At 39.1% G+C, this 20998-nt stretch overlaps 2 protein-coding genes across 3 annotated transcripts; one reads left to right on the top strand and one right to left on the bottom strand.

The window, feature by feature from the left end:
- The first annotated feature begins 2820 nt into the window (after positions 1–2820).
- ckap4 (cytoskeleton associated protein 4) lies at positions 2821–6846 on the top strand. The gene is made up of 2 exons (XM_023283787.3): positions 2821–3261; positions 5284–6846. Exons 1-2 carry the CDS (start codon positions 2938–2940, stop codon positions 6463–6465), a joined length of 1506 nt encoding a protein of 501 aa, XP_023139555.1. The 5' UTR covers positions 2821–2937; the 3' UTR covers positions 6466–6846.
- Positions 6847–14247: 7401 nt separating this feature from the next.
- Positions 14248–20789, bottom strand: ikbip (IKBKB interacting protein). Of its 2 annotated transcripts, XM_023283866.3 has the most exons (4): positions 20179–20789; positions 19971–20088; positions 16448–16669; positions 14248–14939 (listed from the first exon to the last, which is right to left on the bottom strand). In XM_023283866.3, the coding sequence occupies exons 1-4, from the start codon at positions 20364–20366 to the stop codon at positions 14373–14375; spliced, it is 1095 nt and encodes a 364-aa protein (XP_023139634.2). In that variant the 5' UTR covers positions 20367–20789; the 3' UTR covers positions 14248–14372. The 2 variants fall into 2 exon arrangements, with proteins under 2 accessions (XP_023139634.2, XP_023139624.2); XM_023283856.3 differs by lacking the exons at positions 14248–14939; positions 16448–16669 and adding an exon at positions 16826–18390 and having other exon boundaries at positions 20179–20787.
- Between the last annotated feature and the right edge of the window lie 209 nt (positions 20790–20998).

Here is a 20998-nt window from a genome sequence, read left to right as displayed (position 1 = left end):
CTCGTGAGGCGTTCGTGTCCACTGGGAAAATCTGCACATCACTTCCAGTAAACCATTCCCTCATCCTGGGTGCAATTCATGTCCGTTTGTGTCGATTTTTACAGTTTATGCCCATATATGTGTGTCTCCTGTATGAATGAATAATTTAGTCTTATTTTGGCCATAATTGTTATTTTCTTTTCAATAAAATGGGGCTAAATGAACATAAAATTAAATTCCACTTGGTTTTATTTTGATGTCAAATGTTGTTTTATCATGAACTTGTCTGTAACTCAGTGTTATATTGTTATATTGTCTAGTACAGATCCCTTAGTGTTGTTTGTCAGTGACTCACTGTTGTATTGTTATATGATTTGAGGACAAGTCTCTCTTTAGAATGAAACCCAAAGAATCATAACTGGAAGGGGAAACAGAACAGTTTATCTGGAAGAAACCTCAAGTAGAACCAGGCTCAAGAAGGCTCAACTAGCCAGGGTAAGGGTAAAGGGAAGAGACAAAAGGACAGTAGATTATTTTTGAAACAGACAACAATGGTAAAGGGGAAAACATGTAGCTTATTAACCAAACATACCTGCAGAGAGAACAAAACACAGACTACAGGAGAGAGAAAACACGAAGTTAGTGACATGCACTTGTGGCATATAATTGCATAGACAGAGAAAGGATGGAGAGTAGAGGAAAGGTGCTCAGTGCATCATGGGAAGTCACCCAGCAGTGTAATTTATAGCCGCATAAGTCAGGGATGGTTCAAAGTCACCTGAGCTGCCATAACTATAAGCTTTATCAAAAAAGAAAGTTTAAAGTATAATCTTAAAAAAAAAAAAAAAACTGGAAGCTGAATCCACAGGAGAGCAGCCCGATAGCTGAAATATCTGCCTCCTATTCTGCTTTTGGAAACCTCAAGGGAACCTGCAATCTGAGAGAGAAGCTGTTAGGATAATATGGCACAATAAGATCTTTAGGATACAACACACAGGTGAAGATACATATTAAATTTGTCAACATGAACCAAAGAAATGTCAAAAAATTGTCAAAAGCGGACAAATACAGAGTTTATATTTTTGCATCTTTAATTAATTTATTTATTTGATTTCTTTTGCCATTTAAACTGGTGTGTACTCCACTACCTATGACAACAGGTGTCTAAAATATGTTGACACTCATTCTTGCACATCACATACCCTTTTAAATATCATTTCATTTATGCATCTAGAATGTTTTTTTAATCTCTTTATGGTTACTTAAAGTCCTAAAAACTCAAGTTTGACGTATTAGTTATTATCTATTTCTTTTGGAAATTCTATATTTGTTTTATCTTTTCATAGTTACTACATTTATAGTCTAATCTGACAAAGCATTTGTCTTGTGTACATAATTTATTTGTGTAGTGTACTCATAAAAGAAGCTTTATGCTGCTTTCAATGACCATTTTGTACTGCACAGAACTACTGAATAACAAACTTGTGTCACTTAACCTCTTTTTAAATAAACACCAATAATTAATTTAGACAATTACACATATAAAGCTATCATTTCATGCAAAACAAAACTTTTCATTATTATTTTTTTTTTTTTTTTTTACATTTGTTTATTGTAAAGAAATAATCATCTCATGCAGTAAACGTGCACTAAACGCTCTTTTAGTGACATCTAGTGTTTAAACTAAGAATATACCTTAAACGGGGTACAAATAGTTCTTGCAGGGTAATTGCAGTACACAATTGAGGCAGGGGAATTTTTGCATCCGGGGATATTTTTCTTTTTGTGGGTTGTAAGCTGGATTTTAGGATTTGCCCTGAACACAACACCCGCAATGCAAATTGTGGAGTTTAATGCTAGAAGAAGTTATGTCAAATTAAGACCTAAATATTGAAAAATATCATTATTTAATAGTAAAGAAGGCTGTATAAAGAAACGTGAGAGCATTATAAAGCAATTATTAGCATTTATAAGTATTAATTCCCAGTGGTTTGGGGTGTTTTTCATTGATTTACTGACCTTTAAGTTGAGGGGCAAACAAGCACATTTACACTGAGCAGAAAAGTGTGCATTTACTTGCAAACTGAATTTTAGTGTGACTCTCCTCTTTTGTATTGGAATGCAGTTACAGGAGGACTTTGGGTCTTTGACTCCTCAGTCTGTGGACACAACAGCTGTGAGTTTTCTGCTGTGCAGCTCTGATCCTCAGATATAAGATGTGACAGTCCGCAGTGCTGAGGCTGCTGCTGCCACGTATGAAAGGAGGAGCGAGCTGGAGGGAAGAGGAGCTCCTCCCTGCACTGCTCTGCTTCATGTGAACAGTCTGCGGCAATTTTGCATCAGCATGTAACAGCATTTGTGTGTCAGATCAAGATTAGAGTGAAAATGAGAAGTTTGTGCCTGTGATACACAGATTGGTGAACTTTAAGGAATGTTGGTGCAACTTTACGCACAAATGATGCGTCTTTTTTTTCTTATACTGCAGTATAAAATCGCTGGGATTCACTTTAAAAGTTAAATTCCGTGGTTTTGCATTGGTTAAACGTTGCAAATATTAACTGAAGTTCCTCAAATGCTTCTCTGGATACGATCAGAGGATGATGCTCCTGCGCAAACTTCTTTCTTATCTTTGTTTGTATGACCAAATAATTATGTGATCCAAAGATTGAAACAACCTAAACACTCAGCTCCAAGGATAACACAAATCATTCATTGTTTCCTAGTGGTCTGAGTCACTAAAAAGGCTAATAAAGAGGCTGGAGCTGAACATGGGACGGCCCCCATCCGCATACCTCAGCGCAAAAAGCCCCGTGGAAAGACACGACGCGCTCACTGATACGCTGCTGGTCCAGCCAGTGGGCCTGGACTGGAAACCTTCTCCATCCCATCCACGACTGCAAAACCAAAAACTTCTCTCTCGCATTCTCACACGCACGTCCGACCGAGCTCCAGCTGACGATGACTGCGAAAAACCGACAGAAGAACAGCGAGAAAAGCGCCGCATCCAGCCAAGAAGATGCGCCAAAGAAAAACCCAAAGAGCAGCAGCAGCAGCAGCAGTAACGGGGTTAGTGGCCCCGCAGCTCAGGGGCCACGATCAGGAAGCTGCTTAGGGCTTCTTGTGACGACAGTGTTTTATATCGCGTTGATAGGCGCTGCAGGGTTTGCTGCTTTTTATTTACAACAAGTGGTGGAGGAGATCCGTCAGACTAACGCAAAGCACGAGGAGAGCGCAAAACAGAGCGCAGAGCTGAGCAGCAAAATGGAGAGTGTCTTTCAACAGGTAGGTGGAGAAGGATGGGAATCAATGGAGAGAAGTGACAGAATGGTTCAAATGCTTCCAAACGTTTCCAGATCTTCATATTTAATATCATAGTATGTGCACACTGCTGTTTGTTGTTGGCGAATTTGACTTTGTGCAGAATTACACAACCCTCCATCATGTTGTTGTACTTTATGTTCTGTTGGGGGTTGGGTGCATTTACAAGGATGGATGTAGGGAACTCTATATACTTCTGAAGCAGCAAACTTTCAGCGAAAAGTAAAAGATTCAGACTCACTGAATTTTAAGTCACTCCTATATTGTGTTCTTTTTTTCATGGTTTCTTTTGTATAGAAAAAAGCTGGAAAAAGCAGAAAAGGATGAGTTGTCACTGTCAATCACCTCAATGGAGTCTTAGAGAACATGAGATGGTATTATGAGAAGTCATGTTATCACACAAAATCTTTACCAGGACTTAAAATTGCTGAAATTGCTTTTTAAAAAGATTTTTTAAATAATAATAATGATAATAAAATCCTTGTCCAGTGTTATCACCAGTAAAGTGCCTCTAAGAGTCTCATACTACTGAAGCCCTCCCCTATTTCATTCATTCCTCACTCCTGTAATGATTTCCCTTCATGCACATTGCAAAGTGTATAAGCTCTCTGCATTTTCTTCACTTACTAATATTTACCAGCACTGATTCCAGCTTTGTGATGAGTCATCCTTTACAGAAGCTTTAATCATTGCTACAGGTTCAACTTGTTTATTAAAGTTGGATGACAGCTCACCACTGAATGTTAACTACAAATTTTCTGTTTTCTATAATGTCTTTTTTTAAATTTGTAATCATTTTAGACATTAAAATATTCTACTTTTGCTTTACGTATCAAGCCAAAAGTAGAATCTGGTGCAGGGACAACACAAAAATGCTCTGTTCATGATAAACGTGATAAAAAGCTACGGCTCCAAAAACTTTCAAAGTACATATACATTTTGTAATTTACAAATAAACTTTCAAATATTACATTTAAGGAATGTTCTATAAAGCACAATCATTATATTAAAATGTCAGTTAATATTAAGTAATTGTAATATTTCAAAGTACATTGTGTAATTACAGCACTAAAAAGAATAAAAAGAGATAAAAGCAGCTTGGTAAAAATAATCTTGACTTAAAGTTAAGTTGATATCATTTTCCTGAGATTTCAACCACAAGCCTCAATTCACTGATGAAGACCATTAGATGGTACTGAAAGCTCAGGAAAAGGTGAGTAAGTTGACTATACACTGTTAGTAATTAGTTTTTAAAAATGAGAATCTGGCAACAAGCGGAGGAAAAATATGTTTAAAAAAGGTAAAATACTTTAACATTCAAAAACTCTGACAATAATGACGCATACCTATTTTATTACACAATAACTGTAACTTAACCAAAAGGGGAAATCTGTCAAAAAAACAATTTAAAAAATCTATAAATTAACAAACAATAAAAAACTGTAATTTTATGGTCAAACTGTTTTAAAATGATGAATTACCATTTATAAAAATACATACTTTTTGATGTAGACAATATTTACAGTTTTTTATGGTTAGCATGTAAATTCTACATTTTTTCAGTGGTTTTATTATTTATTATTTACCAACACTGGATATGTTTGTAAAATAACACCAAATTGTTTCCTAAAAACTTAAAAATGTAGTGAAGAATATTTTTTTCAAACTTCAAAATGGAGTTTCAGTTGCACTTTTGTTTAGAATTGTACAGCTGTTTGGGTCATATTTTTATATTACATTTCAGTTTTTCCATAGTTTTTTCCAACTTTGGTCATTTAGAATCATTCCAGGATAAATAATGAGTTCTTTTGAATAAAGATAAGTGTTTTTAAGCTAAAAAAGCATAATCACAAAGCTGAATTTAGGGCATTTTTTTTTCTTCTGTCATGAAAGCTGATGTTTTGGAGATTATGAACAGCGACGGTGTTCATGTGTAAAGCCGTATTGTGTAGATGTCAAAGCCGTGTGTTTCCATGTGTCGTACAGGTGGAGTCTCTGAGGAGCGTTGTGGACGGACTGGAGTCATCACTGGGCATCACCCGGGTGGAGCTGGAGGGAGCCGTCAGCCGGATGAAGAGGGGCGAAGTGGAGACGAGGAGGGTGGAGGAGGCCCTCCAGAAGCTCCAGAACGATCTACTCAGGGACCTTTCAGAGGGCATCAACGAAGTGAAGGAGGCTCGAGAGAAGGACTTCTCCTCTCTGGAGAAGACTGTGGAGGAGCGTCTGGCTGAGGTGAGTCAGTCCATCAAAGCCAGCGTGGCCGAGTTCACCGAAGCTCAGGGCGAAGCGCAGAGCCAGCTGGCCGACCTTAAAGCCCGGCTGGGCGACGTAGAAGACCCTTCCCTCATCAAACAAGAACTGTCCGCCATCGTTGATGCTGTAGCTGAAATCAAAGCAGCCAAAGTAGGAGCCGATGCTTCAGCTGATTCACTCAGAGAGCAGATCGGTGCAGTGAGGGAGGAGCTCCAGACTCGCAACCACGAAGTAGCTTCACTGTCTCAGGAGATAGAAACGGTGAGGTCAGTGGTTCAGGAGGCGACCGGGAGTCTGAAACAGTCAGTGTCTGCTGTAGAGGTCGGAGTTCAGGCGCTGAAGGACAAAACTGTGACACTGGAGAGCAGCGTGGAGCAGCTCACTGATGCTGTTCGTAACGTGGAGAAGCAGGTGAATGAAGCAGCTGATCAGGCGCAGAGAAGATCCGAAGACATAGAAACCAGAGTGAAAGCATCGGAGGAGAGTGGAGACTCACTGTCAGCATCGGTGTCAGACGTCACCTCCAAGGTAGAGTCGCTATTCGCCAAATACGACGCGCGTGAGAGTGAACTGGCTGCTCAGGGGGAGGCTGTGAACAAAGCCACGGGTGGTTTGGAGCAGGAGCTGGAGGCCGTGAAGAGCAGAGTGGAGGAGCTCCAGTCCAACATGGCTGCTTCAGGGGACTCCAGCCAGGTGGAGGATCTGCAGAAGAGGCTCGATGCTCTGGAGGACAGCAGCAGCAGGATGAAGCCGGAGCAGCTGGAGAGCTTGAGTAACATGGTGGCTGGGTTGGAAAGCAAAGCAGCCAAGCTAGAAGGCCACGATCAGGCTATTGCTGCTCTCCAGGAGGCTCTGCAGAAGACCACACAGACACTCGCAGGTTTATCCAAAGCTCCCGAGAAGAAGGTAAAGTAGGTTCACATCAGGGTACTGAGACATCCAACAGCGGGGACGATACTGAATCCAGACAGGTGACTACAACCCACCTCTCTTACTTTCTAGAAGGAGCATTTCTCAAACTTGAGGGTTGATGTCATGATGTTGCACACAGGAAAAACAGAGAGAGGGACCGAGCTGGACTGCTGATCTGTGAATCCAAACCCACACTCATTCTGCACTGTAGTTTGTATTTTCTAATGTTTTTAATGTTTTGTTCAACCTTTTTTTCTGTGCCAGGGCTGTTTTTTGAACCTCCAAATGCAATAACAAGCTCTTTTTGAGCACTCCTTTGTTTACTCAATACATGATGTTGGTTGTTTTCTTTTTTACAAGAATAAAAAATCTTGTCGACTCTAAGCTGTGCAGAATTATTTTGGGGTGTGAATTTTATGACGAAATGATTCCTTAATTTGGTTCAGCTGCTTTTACTGTTACATCATAGGGGATATGTGCATGCTAAGGGTGGGAATGAAAATCTACAGTTCTTGAGAGATGTGATTAAAAACACAGAAATCTCTCTCAACTGAACAAATGATTCTGGAGTTATTGAGCAAACCCACTAATTATTATATCATTACATATAATCTGTAATAAGACATATTCTACGTGTGCAACTGCTGTGAAGTCAAGTTGGTGATTATCAGCTCTGCAGCAACTGAACACATGTTGAACTCTTTAACAAGTGACAGCTAACAGATAGTTTGGACGCCCTTCCAGGTGTTCAGTAAAGTCGTGCCGTCTTGTGCAACACCTGAGGCTCTAGTTGTGCAACCACTTCACCAGAACACTTCAAAGATTTGCTGGAAGGCATTTGGACACGAATAAACTCTTGAGGTAACACAGAGGGGACCAGGAAATGCTCACGTCGCTGTGGAAACAAACTGGAATGTCAAGTTTTATGAGACCAAATTGGTAGAAATGAGGAGCTTCTGTGGAGGCTGGAACCATGTCAGTGTCAATCATGTCCGTCTCTCATCTCTATGCTAAATACCAGCAGCACATTAGTTGAGTTTAGCACGGCTCTGTCAAAACATCTCTGATTAAAAAGCGTCAAAAGTGACATTCTGCCGTTTCACTGGGGCCAGACTATTTCCTGGCCCAAACCACTAACTGTAGCTAGTGATGGCTGATCGAGGCTTTGTTGAAGCTTCGACACTTCATTCAAAACATGGTTCATTACTCGAGGCCTCAATGACACACAGTGCTCGAGTAGGACATCTAGTGGTCAATAATATGAAGTGCAATCAAGACGTGGTCGTCGGTTCATGGATTGTTTTGGATTTGATTCGCCATGCACACATTCCTGTTTGACTACACTAGATGATTGTATGGGTTGTAGTGGACACAAAAATAATATTACTAATAATAATAATGACAATAACTATTGAAGAGCACGTTTCTTATTTCCCATGTTTGTCTGTATCCCTATATACTCTTTGCTTATATTCTGTGTTATGAAACATTTAAACGGTGCTGCTACATTCATGAGATGCTCTACAAATACAGACTGATGTCATTTTCACATGGGGCTGGTGCAAATAAAGATTTTATGGATTATTATGGATTTTGGCAAAGTATGTCTTGGGGTTTATTGGTAAAGAGGTCAGTAAAGAGGGTGTGCTTATGTAACTGGTTATGAGGTTTTATTGAGAAATAATTTATCAACAGTTTTGGGACCACTGTTCCCTCTAAGCTGCGCGCGATACTTGTTTTTTTTTTTTTTTTTTTTTGTTTTGCGCATTTATCATCTATTTTTTTTTTTTTTTTTGCCATTTTCGAGTTTTTTTTAACTTGAGTCTCGACTCGATCGTTTTTCTCAGGAGGTTGGACTTTAGCCTTTGTGCTGGAGGGTTGAACCCTCAGTTCCAAGACTTTCAAAGCCTCCAGACCTCCCGAGTCCTCAGGACCTGAGCTTTCACACAGTCTGAGGGCTGAAATTTTCTAAGTCCCACAGTAGTTCTCTGTTAGTTTGAACCTTCAGACAGTCCAAGGACTGATATCTTCTAAGTTCCTGAGTACTTCTCTGTTAGTTTGAACCTTCAGACAGTCTGAGGACTGAAATCTTAAAAGTTCTTGAGTAGTTCTCTGTTAGTTTGAACCTTCAGACAGTCTGTTAATGTTTTGATTAAATCTTTAAGGTTTTTCTTTTTAAATGTTTTACCACCTTTTAATGTTTAATTTTCTTTTTAAATCCTTCATTGTATTTTCAGTGTAATTCCTATTTGAACTTTTATTGTCTTTAAGATATAATTTTCTAATTAAACATTTAAATTTTTAATTAAGTGTTTTGTCTTTTTTGGCCTTTTATTGGATAGGTGTAGTGAAAGACAGACAGGAAAAACGGGGGAGAAGAGTCGGGGGAAGACTTGCAGCAAAGGGCCACTGGCGGGACTCGAACCCGGGACGCTGCGTCAGGGACCAGCCTCTGTACATGGATCACCCGCTTAACCCGTTGAGCTATACGGGCGCCCATGTTCTTTCTTGTTAAGGGTTTAATAATCTGATTAAATGTTGTGCATTTTTAAAAATGTTTAACATTCTTCTTGTTTAATTGTATTTTTTAAATGTTTAATGATGGAAAATACTTTATCTGTAATTTCTAATATTTGTATTTTAAAAATTTTGTTTAATTTCATAATGACATGTATTGTATCATGTTGAATGATCTCATTCCATATTTTGTCTGTTTAATATAATTTAATGTAATTTAATGTTTAACTCTATTAAACAGACAAAATATTGAATTAGATAATTCAACAACATACAATACATGTCATTATGAAATTAAACAAAATTTTTAAAATACAAATATTAAAAATTACAGATAAAATATTTTCCATAATTAAACATTTAAAAAATAAAATTAAACAAGAATATTAAACATTTTAAAAAATGCAAAACATTTAATTAGATTATTAAACCTTTAAAAAGACAAAACATTTAATTAAAAAATTAAATGTTTAATTAGAAAATTACATCTTAAATTTCTTAAATCTTTTTAACAATAAAACTTTTTAAAAGTTTTATTGTATTAATTTTTTTGTTTGATTTAATTGCTTTTTTTATGTAGTTTATTTCTTTAATCTTCTTTTTCTGTCAAGATTTTAACCCCAACCTTAAAAATGAAATAAACCCTTAAATCACAATGAAAATACTTCTGTTGTCACAATCATGAGTTAGTCAATTATTCAGTTTATCAATTCAACTTTATTTGTTTAGCACATTTTACACAGATGACAAAACTAAACAAGCAAAGAGAAAAAACTATGATTAAAACTCAAAAACATAAAAAAAAAAAAAAAACAAAAAAAACCCAAAACATTTAACATGGTAATAAAATATGTGGTGTCCAGGGGATGGAGGGAGTTTATTGAAGTCTTCTTGGGCTCACATGGGAAATCATTTAAAACATAAACTTGATATTCAGTCTAAGGAAACTGCAGAGCGACAGAAGAACCAACAATATCTCCTGTTTTCTCCTTTAATGAGTCGACTCTTCTTGTGCTTTCAGACCAAAGAACTACAGACTCTTCACAACCTGCTCAAACTCCTGGTACAGGACCTCACCACACGGGTCAAGAAGGTTTCCGTCTCATTTCTACTCTGAAGCTCACCTTCTCCTGCTCAAACTGCTGACAAATGTTTCTGCTGCTCTAAAGTCTGGTCTCCAGAACTTCCTAAAAACTCTCAAAGTCTCTTCTGCTGCAGGTTGCTTTGTAGAACTGTTCCAGAAAACCTCACTAAACCACATGGAGGGGCCTCAAGATAGTCGTCCAAATGAAACCATACAAAAACCAAACTAACACAACCCAAATGCTAAAGTCTCCTGCAGCCTACCAGAGAACCTCTGAGAACAGAGAATCAGGACAGGAACTCTTACCTTCTGGACAACCAACGTTGGTTCTCAAACAAGAATACAGAATGTGTCTGACCAAAAACCTCTGAAGACTCACTACAGCCAAGATAAAGACACAACTCAGCTGCACCAAATCCACTAATCACTGCACACATTAGCACCATGTGCTAACTGTGGCTAAAGAACCACATTTACCAAGACAACTATCCAGTACAAAGCCCTAAAACACACCAAGAAACACATTAAAGATGATTTTACTGCTGGAAGCTGCAGGCCAACGCCTAAAGAACAAACTAAAGCAATGGAGCCAAACCCGGTTCAATGGTGAAGAGAAGCAGAGGAAATGTTTGTCTGCAGCTAAATAAAGCAGGAAGACACTGAGCTGCTCAGGTGTTCCTGATAACACTGAGCTGCTCAGGTGTTCCTGATAACACCAAGCAGCCACCTGGACAGCCAATAGGAACACAGCTTACTGGAAGTCCAGAGGGCTGGGTTAGTGAAGTAAATTTAGTTTAAAGTTGAGGCAGAAAGTTAACAAAGAAAGTTGAAAACCACCTTCTGATACCTGAAATCTCTGAGTTTTCAAACAAAGAACACCTGAACATGTCAAACTGGTTTCATAGTAGAACCCTCATTGTAAAAACGTCATAGTATGGTGTGTTGCTCAAAAAACATTAGGACCCGGCTGTCAGGGGACAAACATGTAAGAAACATGAGAACAGAGAGAATCCAACCAGTAGGTCACAGTTTATCATCCCCCAGTCATCTCCTGAAGTCCATATGGTGAGAGACATCAGTATCTGGTTGTTAATTTACCAGAGGATGCTTATAATCATGCTGATGTGGTCTGTACTCTACAGTATTTTAGTGACTCAATAAATGCCTAAGTTGTTTTGTTTGTTTTTTTTAATGCTTTTCAGTTTTTAATAAACATTTAAGAGCCTATATGTAATCAATAAATGGCCTTTGCCTATCTTAAGAAAAATTCACTCAGAACTCTGATATGTTAACAGTATTAAATAAATCAATAAATACATGCATACACACAAAAATAAGTTAATACATTAACTGTGTTACGATAAGATTTAGATTTTTTAAAAAGTTGTTTATGTTTTTGCAGAATCCAGTATTGCTCACTGGTTGGTCATTACATTTTGTTAGTTTGATTTCACTGTTTAAAATGATGCCACCTCTTTTCAGACAGAACCTGTGATAATAAAACAATACAAAATTTTTAGTTCCGTGTTAATAAAGCACTTAAAGCTTTAAGTATGGCTAAATGCTTTTTTCAAAATTAAATATATCACTCCTTAGGTGGTAGTGGCCCCAAGTTCAGTAAAGTTGGAAAGATATTCACAGATTCGGACTTCCAGCATCAATAACTAGTTAGATATAGGTTGTCAAAACATAAACGGTGCCTCTTTCCCATTGTTGCAAGGCAGACAATGTGCTACAAGCCCAGTTTTATCAAAAGTAGCTGTCTTTCAAGCTACAGGAATAACATTGGTGTCTATGGAGTGAACAGGGTCCATCTGCAATTTGCAAAACCGCTGCAACAGTAAAGAGAGACAAATATTCAATAACTTCACTCTTATACATTGTAGTGTCACTAAAATCACTGCAGCCTTCAACTGGCTCCTGTTGACAAAGTGTTTTAACAGAAATGTAAATGCTGTAATTTGATTCTTTTAATGAACCATGTAACTTGAATGGATGTGATGCTGGTGTGACCACAGTGCACACGTCTGATGTTGTTCACAGTGGTCCAAGGGACGCTCAGGGAGTTTGTGTGTTTGCTCAGACTCATGAAAAATTACAGGGAACATTGTTTGGGACTCAAGCAGTTCCTTCTTTTACTCACTATCTCCCCAGCCTTAGAAAAAAAAAAACCTGTTCACACGGCACAGATGAGGCTGAGGTACACAGGAAATGTTTGGCTCCATTGTACAAGTTTGGGTAAACGGTTTTGTGGGTTGTCCAGTAAGCCAGTGGGTCTGCCGTTCTTTCTACAATTGCATTCGCTGTGGCGCTTTGCATGTGCCAGGCTCTACTTGCGTCTTCGTCTAATAGGCTCCACAGTTGAACTGAAAAATATTGAAGATCATCATCATCATCACCAGAAATGTCAGTCATTCCCTATTCAGAAGAGAAAAAAAAAATACCTGTGGAAGGTGCTGCTGGTGGTGGAGGACGAGGCTGTGGTGGTGCTTGTGACGTAGATGACTGCTGCTTGGCGTTCTTTATGTTAATTGTTGTGCATTCTGTTATTAAACGTTCTTTCACACTGGCTGCCACTCTGATTGGTGAATCCAAAAGTTTTGAACTGCAGAGCCACAAGTGTAGCAACAGTCAGTGAACTGTTCTTTTCTTTGGTTTGTAGTCTGTCAGCTAAGCACCTGACAAGGTTCTGTGCCAGGTGTTGTGGCATGGGGGTGGTGAGTTGGGAATATATATATATATATATATATATATATATATATATATATATATATATATATATATATAAAATCCATCTATCTATCTATCTATATATATATCTATTCTCTACAAAATACGAAATCTGACATACTACTAACTCTCAAAGCAAAAACAACAGCAAAAAAACAATCTATTCTGCGAAAAACAATTCAAATGAACAACACTAAATAGGGATCTCCTATCCCGGAACACTCGATCCCGCTGAGTGATTCACATAACAAACCGAACCAATCAGGTGATTCGAAGCAGTTGAGTGCTTCAAACGTCACTGAAGTGATTCAAACGTCACGAGTCATGTGACCAAACCACGCCTCGGCACAGTGGCTCGATACGTTTGCTTCATGAGCTACAGCGCATGTGTCGAAGCCTCGGGTATCAGAGGAGCATCACTAACTGTAGCTAAAACCCAGTAACAGCTGTTTCCTAATTTTCAGTTTGATTGCTGAAGCTTGATTAACCTTCAACTGTGGTTCCTGTTTTTATCTAAAAGCCTAAAAATGTCCTCCAACATTTTTTTTTTTAATCAATCACTGAAACTGAAAGGGAGGTCAGTTATTAAAAGAGATTGAATCAAGCTGGATTTTAGTGAACAACATCGCTCCTGGTGAAGAACTACCTCCAGAAGACCAAAGTGAACGTTACTTACTTACAAAGCCCTGACTTGAATCCCATTGAAAACCTGTGGGGTCGACTGAAGACCAGGGTTCATGCCAGAAGAACATCAAATCTGGAGGAGCTTGAGAAATTTGGCAAAGAAGAATGGGCTGGGGTTCCTCAGGAGAAGTCAGAGACTTTTAACAAACTACAACAAACGACTGCAAGCTGTTATCCAGCAAAAAGGATACACAACTGACTATAAGCATCAAAGGGGCTGGTAGGTTTTGTTTTTTGTTAAATAATCTTGTTTCTCTGTGCAAAGTAAAATAATGTAAGCATCCAAAATAAAACTAGGATGTTTGGAAAAGCGGTGTTAAAAATTTCTTGATCTATTTAATGACACTTGGGAATTTTTTTAAAAAAACAACAAAAATTTCATAGGGGGGCTAATAATTTTTTCTTCAACTGTAAATTATACTAATTCAGCTTAGTTTCCACACATCCCTACAAACATAAGAGTGGCATTTTCATCCTCTCAGCAGGAATGCAAATAAGCATATTCCACCAAAATGTCAAACTGCACCCTAAAAAATGAATTAGAATGAATGAAAATATGACATTTTTCTATATTTTTAAAACTCTCACTCACATGACACGTGAAAACATTGAAAAATGGGATGAACCAGTCACATGCCCACCAGGGAAGTCCAGCGGAACAGGAGAGGAATCTCTGTCATGAGCTCACACAAACAAACCTCAAAAACATGTAGGAATGTTGACAGACCGGCTGCTAAATTGTTCACACTCATATTTATTAACAGTTGGGATTACTGGTTTTGTAATTCCCTTTATTTCATTTGTAATATTTCTTTGAGTAAATCCTCAAACAGCAGTGCGACAGGTGATCAGATGAAATGGTTAAATGAAAGCCAAAAAATGTTATCAGTGTTTTTCATGTCGGTCTGTGCATCTCTCCCATGTCAGATAAATCGGCTATTTCACTAACCTGTTTAGTCGCAACACTTACATCTCCCTCAACTGCAGTGAGGTTGGTTAAAGTCTGTCGGAGCTCAGAGATCTCCTGCTCTCTCTTACCGAGATCTTCTGCTAGCCGTCCTATACGAAGAGTCAGATCCGACAGCTGAGGCTCAAACGCCCCGAAGTCTCTCTTAATAGCAGCCACCTTCGGCTTAAGGTCGCTGGCAAAGGTCACTGTTCTAAGGAGGCGAGCCCGGCCGCTCTCCAGCTCCCTCAGGCGCTCTGAGATCTGCTTGTCGGCGGCGGCTAGTTCAGGGACTCGCCTCCGGAGCTGTTCTATGGCCTGAGCGTTGCGTTCCGATGCAGCTCGGAGATTGGAAACTCGGTCGATGCTGCTGGCGAGCACGTCTCCGATACGTTTGACCATGTTGCGCTCCACCTGAGCGGTCTTGTCCTCCAGATCCCCCACCTGAGCCAGCAGAGACTCCGACTCCGACTGCAGGCCGTCCATCCTGCGCACATCTGTCCTCACCGACGCCACCTGGAGGGTCAACACAGGAGGACAAGATGTCAAACTGCACCTAGGAAATGTTTCTATTGTTAAAAAGGAAGGGTTGGTATAAAAACAAAACAAAAAACACACATTTTCACCCCCAGAAAAGTGAGCTTCTTTTAACATTTATTGGCCTTTTAAAATTAACAAAAGAGCACTGTAAAAAATAAAAATCTGTAATTTTTTATTTAATTTTCTTTTTTATTTTACAGATTTTTTTCTGCATCTTTGAAGGAAACAAAAATATCAATAAAATTACAAAAACAGACAGCGAATTTATAAGTAAAATGGAAAATAACATTAAAAACCTTTCCTTTACCTGTGAACAACCATAGTATTTTCATTTTTGACATAAAAACTGTGAAAATACACTACCAGTAAAAAGTTTAGACAAAACTTCTCATTCAATAGTTTTTATTTAATTATTTTATACATTGTAGATTAATACTGAAGACATCAAAACTGTAAAAGAATACATATGGAATTATGTTGTAAACAAAAAGATGCTAATCTTCAGTATTAACCTACAATGTAGAAAATAGTACAAATAAATAAAAAGCACTGAATGAGAAGGTGTGTCCAAACTTTTGACTGGTAGTGTACATTTGCAAATTTATTGAAGATTCGCAAATATTTCCTCTTTAATAGATAAATAGATAATAGATAAATAGACAAATTTAACTTCAATATATTAAATATATGAATAAAAGTAGATACAACTATTATATATTAAAGGTAATTTCATGTGCAAAAATCATTATTAAACATTAAAAAGCCAAATGTTACACATGATCTCAAGTAAAATTCAGACTCAAAGGTGTATTTTAATTAAGTGATATTGAATTTTTATGAGATGGTTATTTTCCACCATTTTACTGTATTTTTTTAGCACCCCAGCTGCACAAATATTACCATTCTTTACTGTTTTTGTTTTATTAAGCAGATAGATTTACAGATCTGACATATTTATACTGATTGACATCTGTGGGAATCCATTCCACACCCAATGAAGGTAATAAAATTGTAATAATTAATTTGCACAACAGAAAACATGACTTTAATTCAGAAACATGGACGTACAAACTACTCATTTACCCTTCACTACTAATTTCACATCTTGCGTATTTGTTCTCGGAAATCAACGTGGAATATTTTGGAAACATTTAGTATTTTTATGGAGCTACAATGATGAGCTGATCAAGACAAAATGAATCATCAATTATTCTAATATTCCAATAAGCCATTTTTGGTGATAGTAGTTTCTCAAAGCTCAGGATCTGAAGTTTATATGTGTCTTATATAGCAGTAAATTGGATACATTTTCACGGTAAAATCAAGACGTAAGAGATTGTTTCATTAATTGATTATTCCAGATAAGAACTGCCAGCTTCATCAACAGAAATGATTTTTAGTTGCAGGCTGTAGTTGAATTTTCTAACCTGCATCTGCAGTAATAGAAACAAGGACAGAGTCTGCAACAAAACAAGTGGACTCACCTTGTTGGTAAAGTCCTTGGTGATGGCTGAGGTACGTTCTTCAATCTGTCCCACAGCGTTTCTGAGTGACGTCATGCTGCTCTGAAGCTGAGCTCGTTTCTCCGTCAGCCCTGAGGCCCACTCCTTCAGCCGGCCGACGTCCTGCTCCAACGCCTCCAGCTGAGGCTGCAGAGACCCTCGCTGACCCCCGAGACCCTCCAGCATCAGCTGGACGCTCTCACACTGAAACACAACATACGGTACATGGAGTGATGGATAAAACGGGCGAGTTTAGGCAGGAGATGGAACTACTTGAGGTTTTTTTTCCTCTCTTTAAAAAAAGATTAACATGAGAGAAACTTGTGCCTCAAAATAAATTCAAACAAATAAAACATTACATGTATAAAAAATGTGATTTTATTAAATAAACTCCATGCTGTGGTGGAAACAAATATCAGATGGAAATGTGAAAGATATCAAAAATGTGTCGATTAATTTTCAGATTTACAAAAGCCACTCGGATATTTAGCTGAAGAGCTGCAACTAATGATGATGTTAATTATTGCTTTTCTCTGATTAATCATTTTCTTCATATTTGTATGTCTGTGTCTGGACATTAAGACAATGCCATTTACAACTTCCTAACATGCCATCAAAACACTAATTTTCAACACTTCGAAACATAAATATATTCAGTTTACGACTGAATAAGACAAAAAAACAGAGCATCACCTGGACAATGTTTACGTGATACATTAAATAAGAGACTGTCTATCATCTAATGAGCTAATTAATTATTTCTGTAAAGATCTGCAGTGATTGTTATAAAACTGCAAATGGCCAGCTACAGAGTAATGGAGTGTGTTTTATAAAAATGGTACAGGAAGTTAAATGTCTGTGCTGTACTACAGTGCATGTTGACAACTTTCACAATGACATTAAACTGAGGTACAAACGTAGCAAAACTTTTATACTAAACTTCATTTAAGGCTTTTACAGCACATAATAAGACATGACATCGCTACTCCTTCTCCCTAGCTGACAAAACAATGACATCATTCAGTGAAGTCATCTAGAAGAGGTTGAGTTGATTCGTCCTGCTCATCTTTTTCCCACATCTCCTCCTCGTCTTCGTATTTCCATCCCTCTTCCTCCAGAGTGTCAGTGTCCCCTTGGCTGTCCACTCTACTTTCCCTCAACACCATGGTGAGTTCATGGACCGCCTCTTTAACCACGGACAATTCATTCTTCATCTTCAGGATGCTGTTGTGAGCCTGCAGAGTGTCCAGCTCCTGCCTGATCTCGAGGATTTCGTTCAACGCTTTCAGCATGCTGTCCTCGGTCCCGAACACCTGCAGGGTCACCTCCTCCAGCCTCTTCTCCGCCGCGTTCAGATCTCCGCCCAGCCTGAGGATGGAGCGCACCGCCTCCTCCACCTGCGGCAGGTGCTCTTCACACTGCTGTGCTCGGGGAATGTGCTCCTGCAGCTGAGAGTTCAGCTCAGCCTCCCTCTTGCTCAGGCTGCCGATCAGCTCCTCCAGCTTGTGGATCTGTTTGGTGTTCCAGTCCAGCTGACTCTGCGCTCGCTTGGCGTCGTCCTCCTCTGTGCGCTCCAGAGCTCGAGTGTTCCTCTTGGTGCTGTCCTCCAGCTCCTCCAGCCTCTCGGCCAGCGACCGGGCCCTCCGCTCGGCCTCGTTCACCCGCTCAGTGGCTCCGGCGTGAGCCTCCCTGGACTCGGCCTTGAGGGCAGCCAGGTCTGAGGTGACGACGGCCAGCCGCTGCTGCCACGTCTCCGTCACGTTGAGGAAGTGGGCGTTGACCGTCTGCAGGTCCCGGGAGGCGGAGTTCTCGTCGGCCTGCATCGCCATGACGGCGGCGTGGAGGGTGGAGATGTCCTGCCGGAGTCTTGTTGCCAAGGAGACGGTGGCGAGCGCCGCCTGCAGGTCGTCCTCAGAGGCGGCGAGCTGCAGCCGCAACACAAAACAGGAGGGCTGTTTCTGTGGGAGCTCTATGATCCTCAGTGCTCATATCAGATACATACAGTGAAACAAAGTCATGCAAACACGAGGCAGAGCAGAGGTGAACTTTAGAAGAAAAAGCAACGTGCTGAGAGCCATGAAATGCTTACTGAGATGTAGGAGAGATAGTCCGTGCTCAGCTGAGAGTAGTTTTACTGAATATTTTAAAAAAATGAATGTGGTAATTCTCAATATTTTTCACCTGTGACCCCTTGAAAACAAAGCAAAATCTACTTGCAACCCTTATTGCAAAGGGCTGTGCGTGTTTATAATGAGCGAGAGATCTTTTGTCCTGAATAAGTGGAACTATCCAGAATTTCTCAAGAAAAGCAAAGATATATAAAAAAATCCTAAAAATGTGGAGGCTTTGTTCAGCAAAAACACCACACTAAAACGTTTTTTCTTCTTTTCTATCCTGCGAATCATCTCGTGTGGCTTACTGGGGAATCTCATCCCCTACCTTGTGAACCAATGATGTAAAGAGACTGCTTTTTTCAGGAAACGTGAGGGCGAGACATGCAGTAAATCGCCGTGGGTCGGACTCGAACCCATAACCACTAAGGGACTACAGCCCCTGTTTATGGGTCACCAATTCAACCTGATGAGCTACGGAGGTGCCCTCAAAACTTAATTCAAAATGATATGGACTACTGTAACTCCCTGTATGTGGCTAGACACAGTCCAACCTTATCTAGCTACATATAGCTGAAAATGCAGCAGCCAGGCGTTTAACTGGCACAAAGAAAAGACGGCATATCAGTCCAGGTCTGTAACTGGACTCATAATGTTTGTATTTGCTTTGAAGGTGCTTTAAGGTTTACAGCCACAATATGTACTTTATGTAAAAAAGTACATATACTATATGTACTTTTTTGCACCTAGGTTTTTTCTTAGTTTGTTTTGTTTCTTTGGAGATTTTTGGTTTTGCACTAAGACTTTGAACAATTTCCCTATTAACATGATATCTTGTCTCTTCACTTTTTGTGTCCCTTGGTTTTATTTCTTTCTAAAGCTGTTCTAGCCATAAATAATTTGAGTTCCTTTTAATCGACTGCTGTTTTGACTGCTTGTGTGATCTTAATCATTTAGGTAAGTTTGCAACATGAGTTTTATTTCTCTGTTGTAAAGCATGCTGACTTGACATGAGAACTTTTCCAACTTTAAATTAAGAAGTAAAAAAAAAAACAAAAAAACAAAACCCCCCCTGAAAATCCAAACTTAAAGGATCATTGCACCTGATATAAGAGTAACTATATATTCTAGCAAATACCTCAAGTTGAACTGAACCACTTTTGCAGAAAGTTTCAGTTACGTTTGCCCAAGTTCTGCAATATCTGTCCTCCAATATGACTGATTAGAGCACACAGCAATGGAATTATTCTGTATAATATGAAGAACACACTGTCAGTGGTTTAAATAGGGAGGAATGTAGTTTTAGTGAGTTACATTCAGAGCTAGCTGCATTGTCTGATACTAAGAATCTGTGTGAATTGACCCTTTAAAGCTTCTCTGAGGCTCAAACGTACCTTTTTAGAAACTCTGACAATCTCCTCCTCCATGTCGAACAGACTGGAAGCTTTTCCATGCAGTGATTTGTACTTTTCTTCAATTTGGGAAAACCTCTCATTCTGCTGGAGCACCATCCTGAAACCCAGAAGAACTTTAGTAGACAGAAACACACCACAAACACCCACAAAAAAAAAACATTTATATCATGTTCATATTCTGACTTACCAGCTCAAAGCTCCGCAAGCAGCAAGCGACATTAAACACATCACACTTTTAATGTCCAGACCTGAAGACGCTTTGTTTCCTCCCGTCTCTTCTTCTGTCTTCACTTTCTGCGCTTCGTCTTTTGCGGTTTCCGTCAGTTCATCATTTAGTTTCTGAGTTTTCTTCCTCTGCTTTACTTCTGTTGGCATTTTTAGCAAACTAATAAACCGCTGCTTAACTTTTAGAAAACAAAACACTCCTACTACCAGATAAATTTTTAAAAAACGGGCTATTCGCTACTTTGCCGAGTAAAATAATGTCCCTGCTTCGGATATAAGTTCATAGTGTTGAAAATGACCTAAAAAGGTTTAAATAAAGGCTATTTTTTCGCATGTGTTACCGCTATAAGTCAACTTTAGCTGCACTGTCCCTTGGAGAAGTGCTGCCTTCAGGTGCTCCTCGTAAAAAATACAACCGTTCCCAGAAAGAAGCATCAAAACTGTAAAGCTGTCACAAAAGCTGCATGTGTTAACTTCAAACTCATGCGCATACAAATATTTCAAACGCAAATGACTGCTTTCAGTCTAGTTTCGCATGCTGTTTCACGGGCTCCATCCGTGACTGTCACAATTCCGACAGCAGAGGCGGTACCTTAAACGCGGCAGTCAGCCACGTAGGCGGCTGCCAGCATTTGGTGGATTAATAATGTCTGCTGATAGAACTGGGACATTTAATGGATTGCCCGATCAATCGATTGGCAGAAAATTACCCTGCAATAGCTTTTTTTTTTTTTTTTTTTTTGACTGATTATGTCACCCATATAACAAGCCATTAAATACAT

The sequence above is a fragment of the Amphiprion ocellaris genome, chromosome 21 (genome assembly GCF_022539595.1).
Source record: "Amphiprion ocellaris isolate individual 3 ecotype Okinawa chromosome 21, ASM2253959v1, whole genome shotgun sequence".
NCBI classification, from domain to species: domain Eukaryota; kingdom Metazoa; phylum Chordata; class Actinopteri; family Pomacentridae; genus Amphiprion; species Amphiprion ocellaris.
The sequence above is the reverse complement of the archived record's forward strand: the minus strand, read 5'-3'. Positions and strand labels throughout refer to the sequence as shown.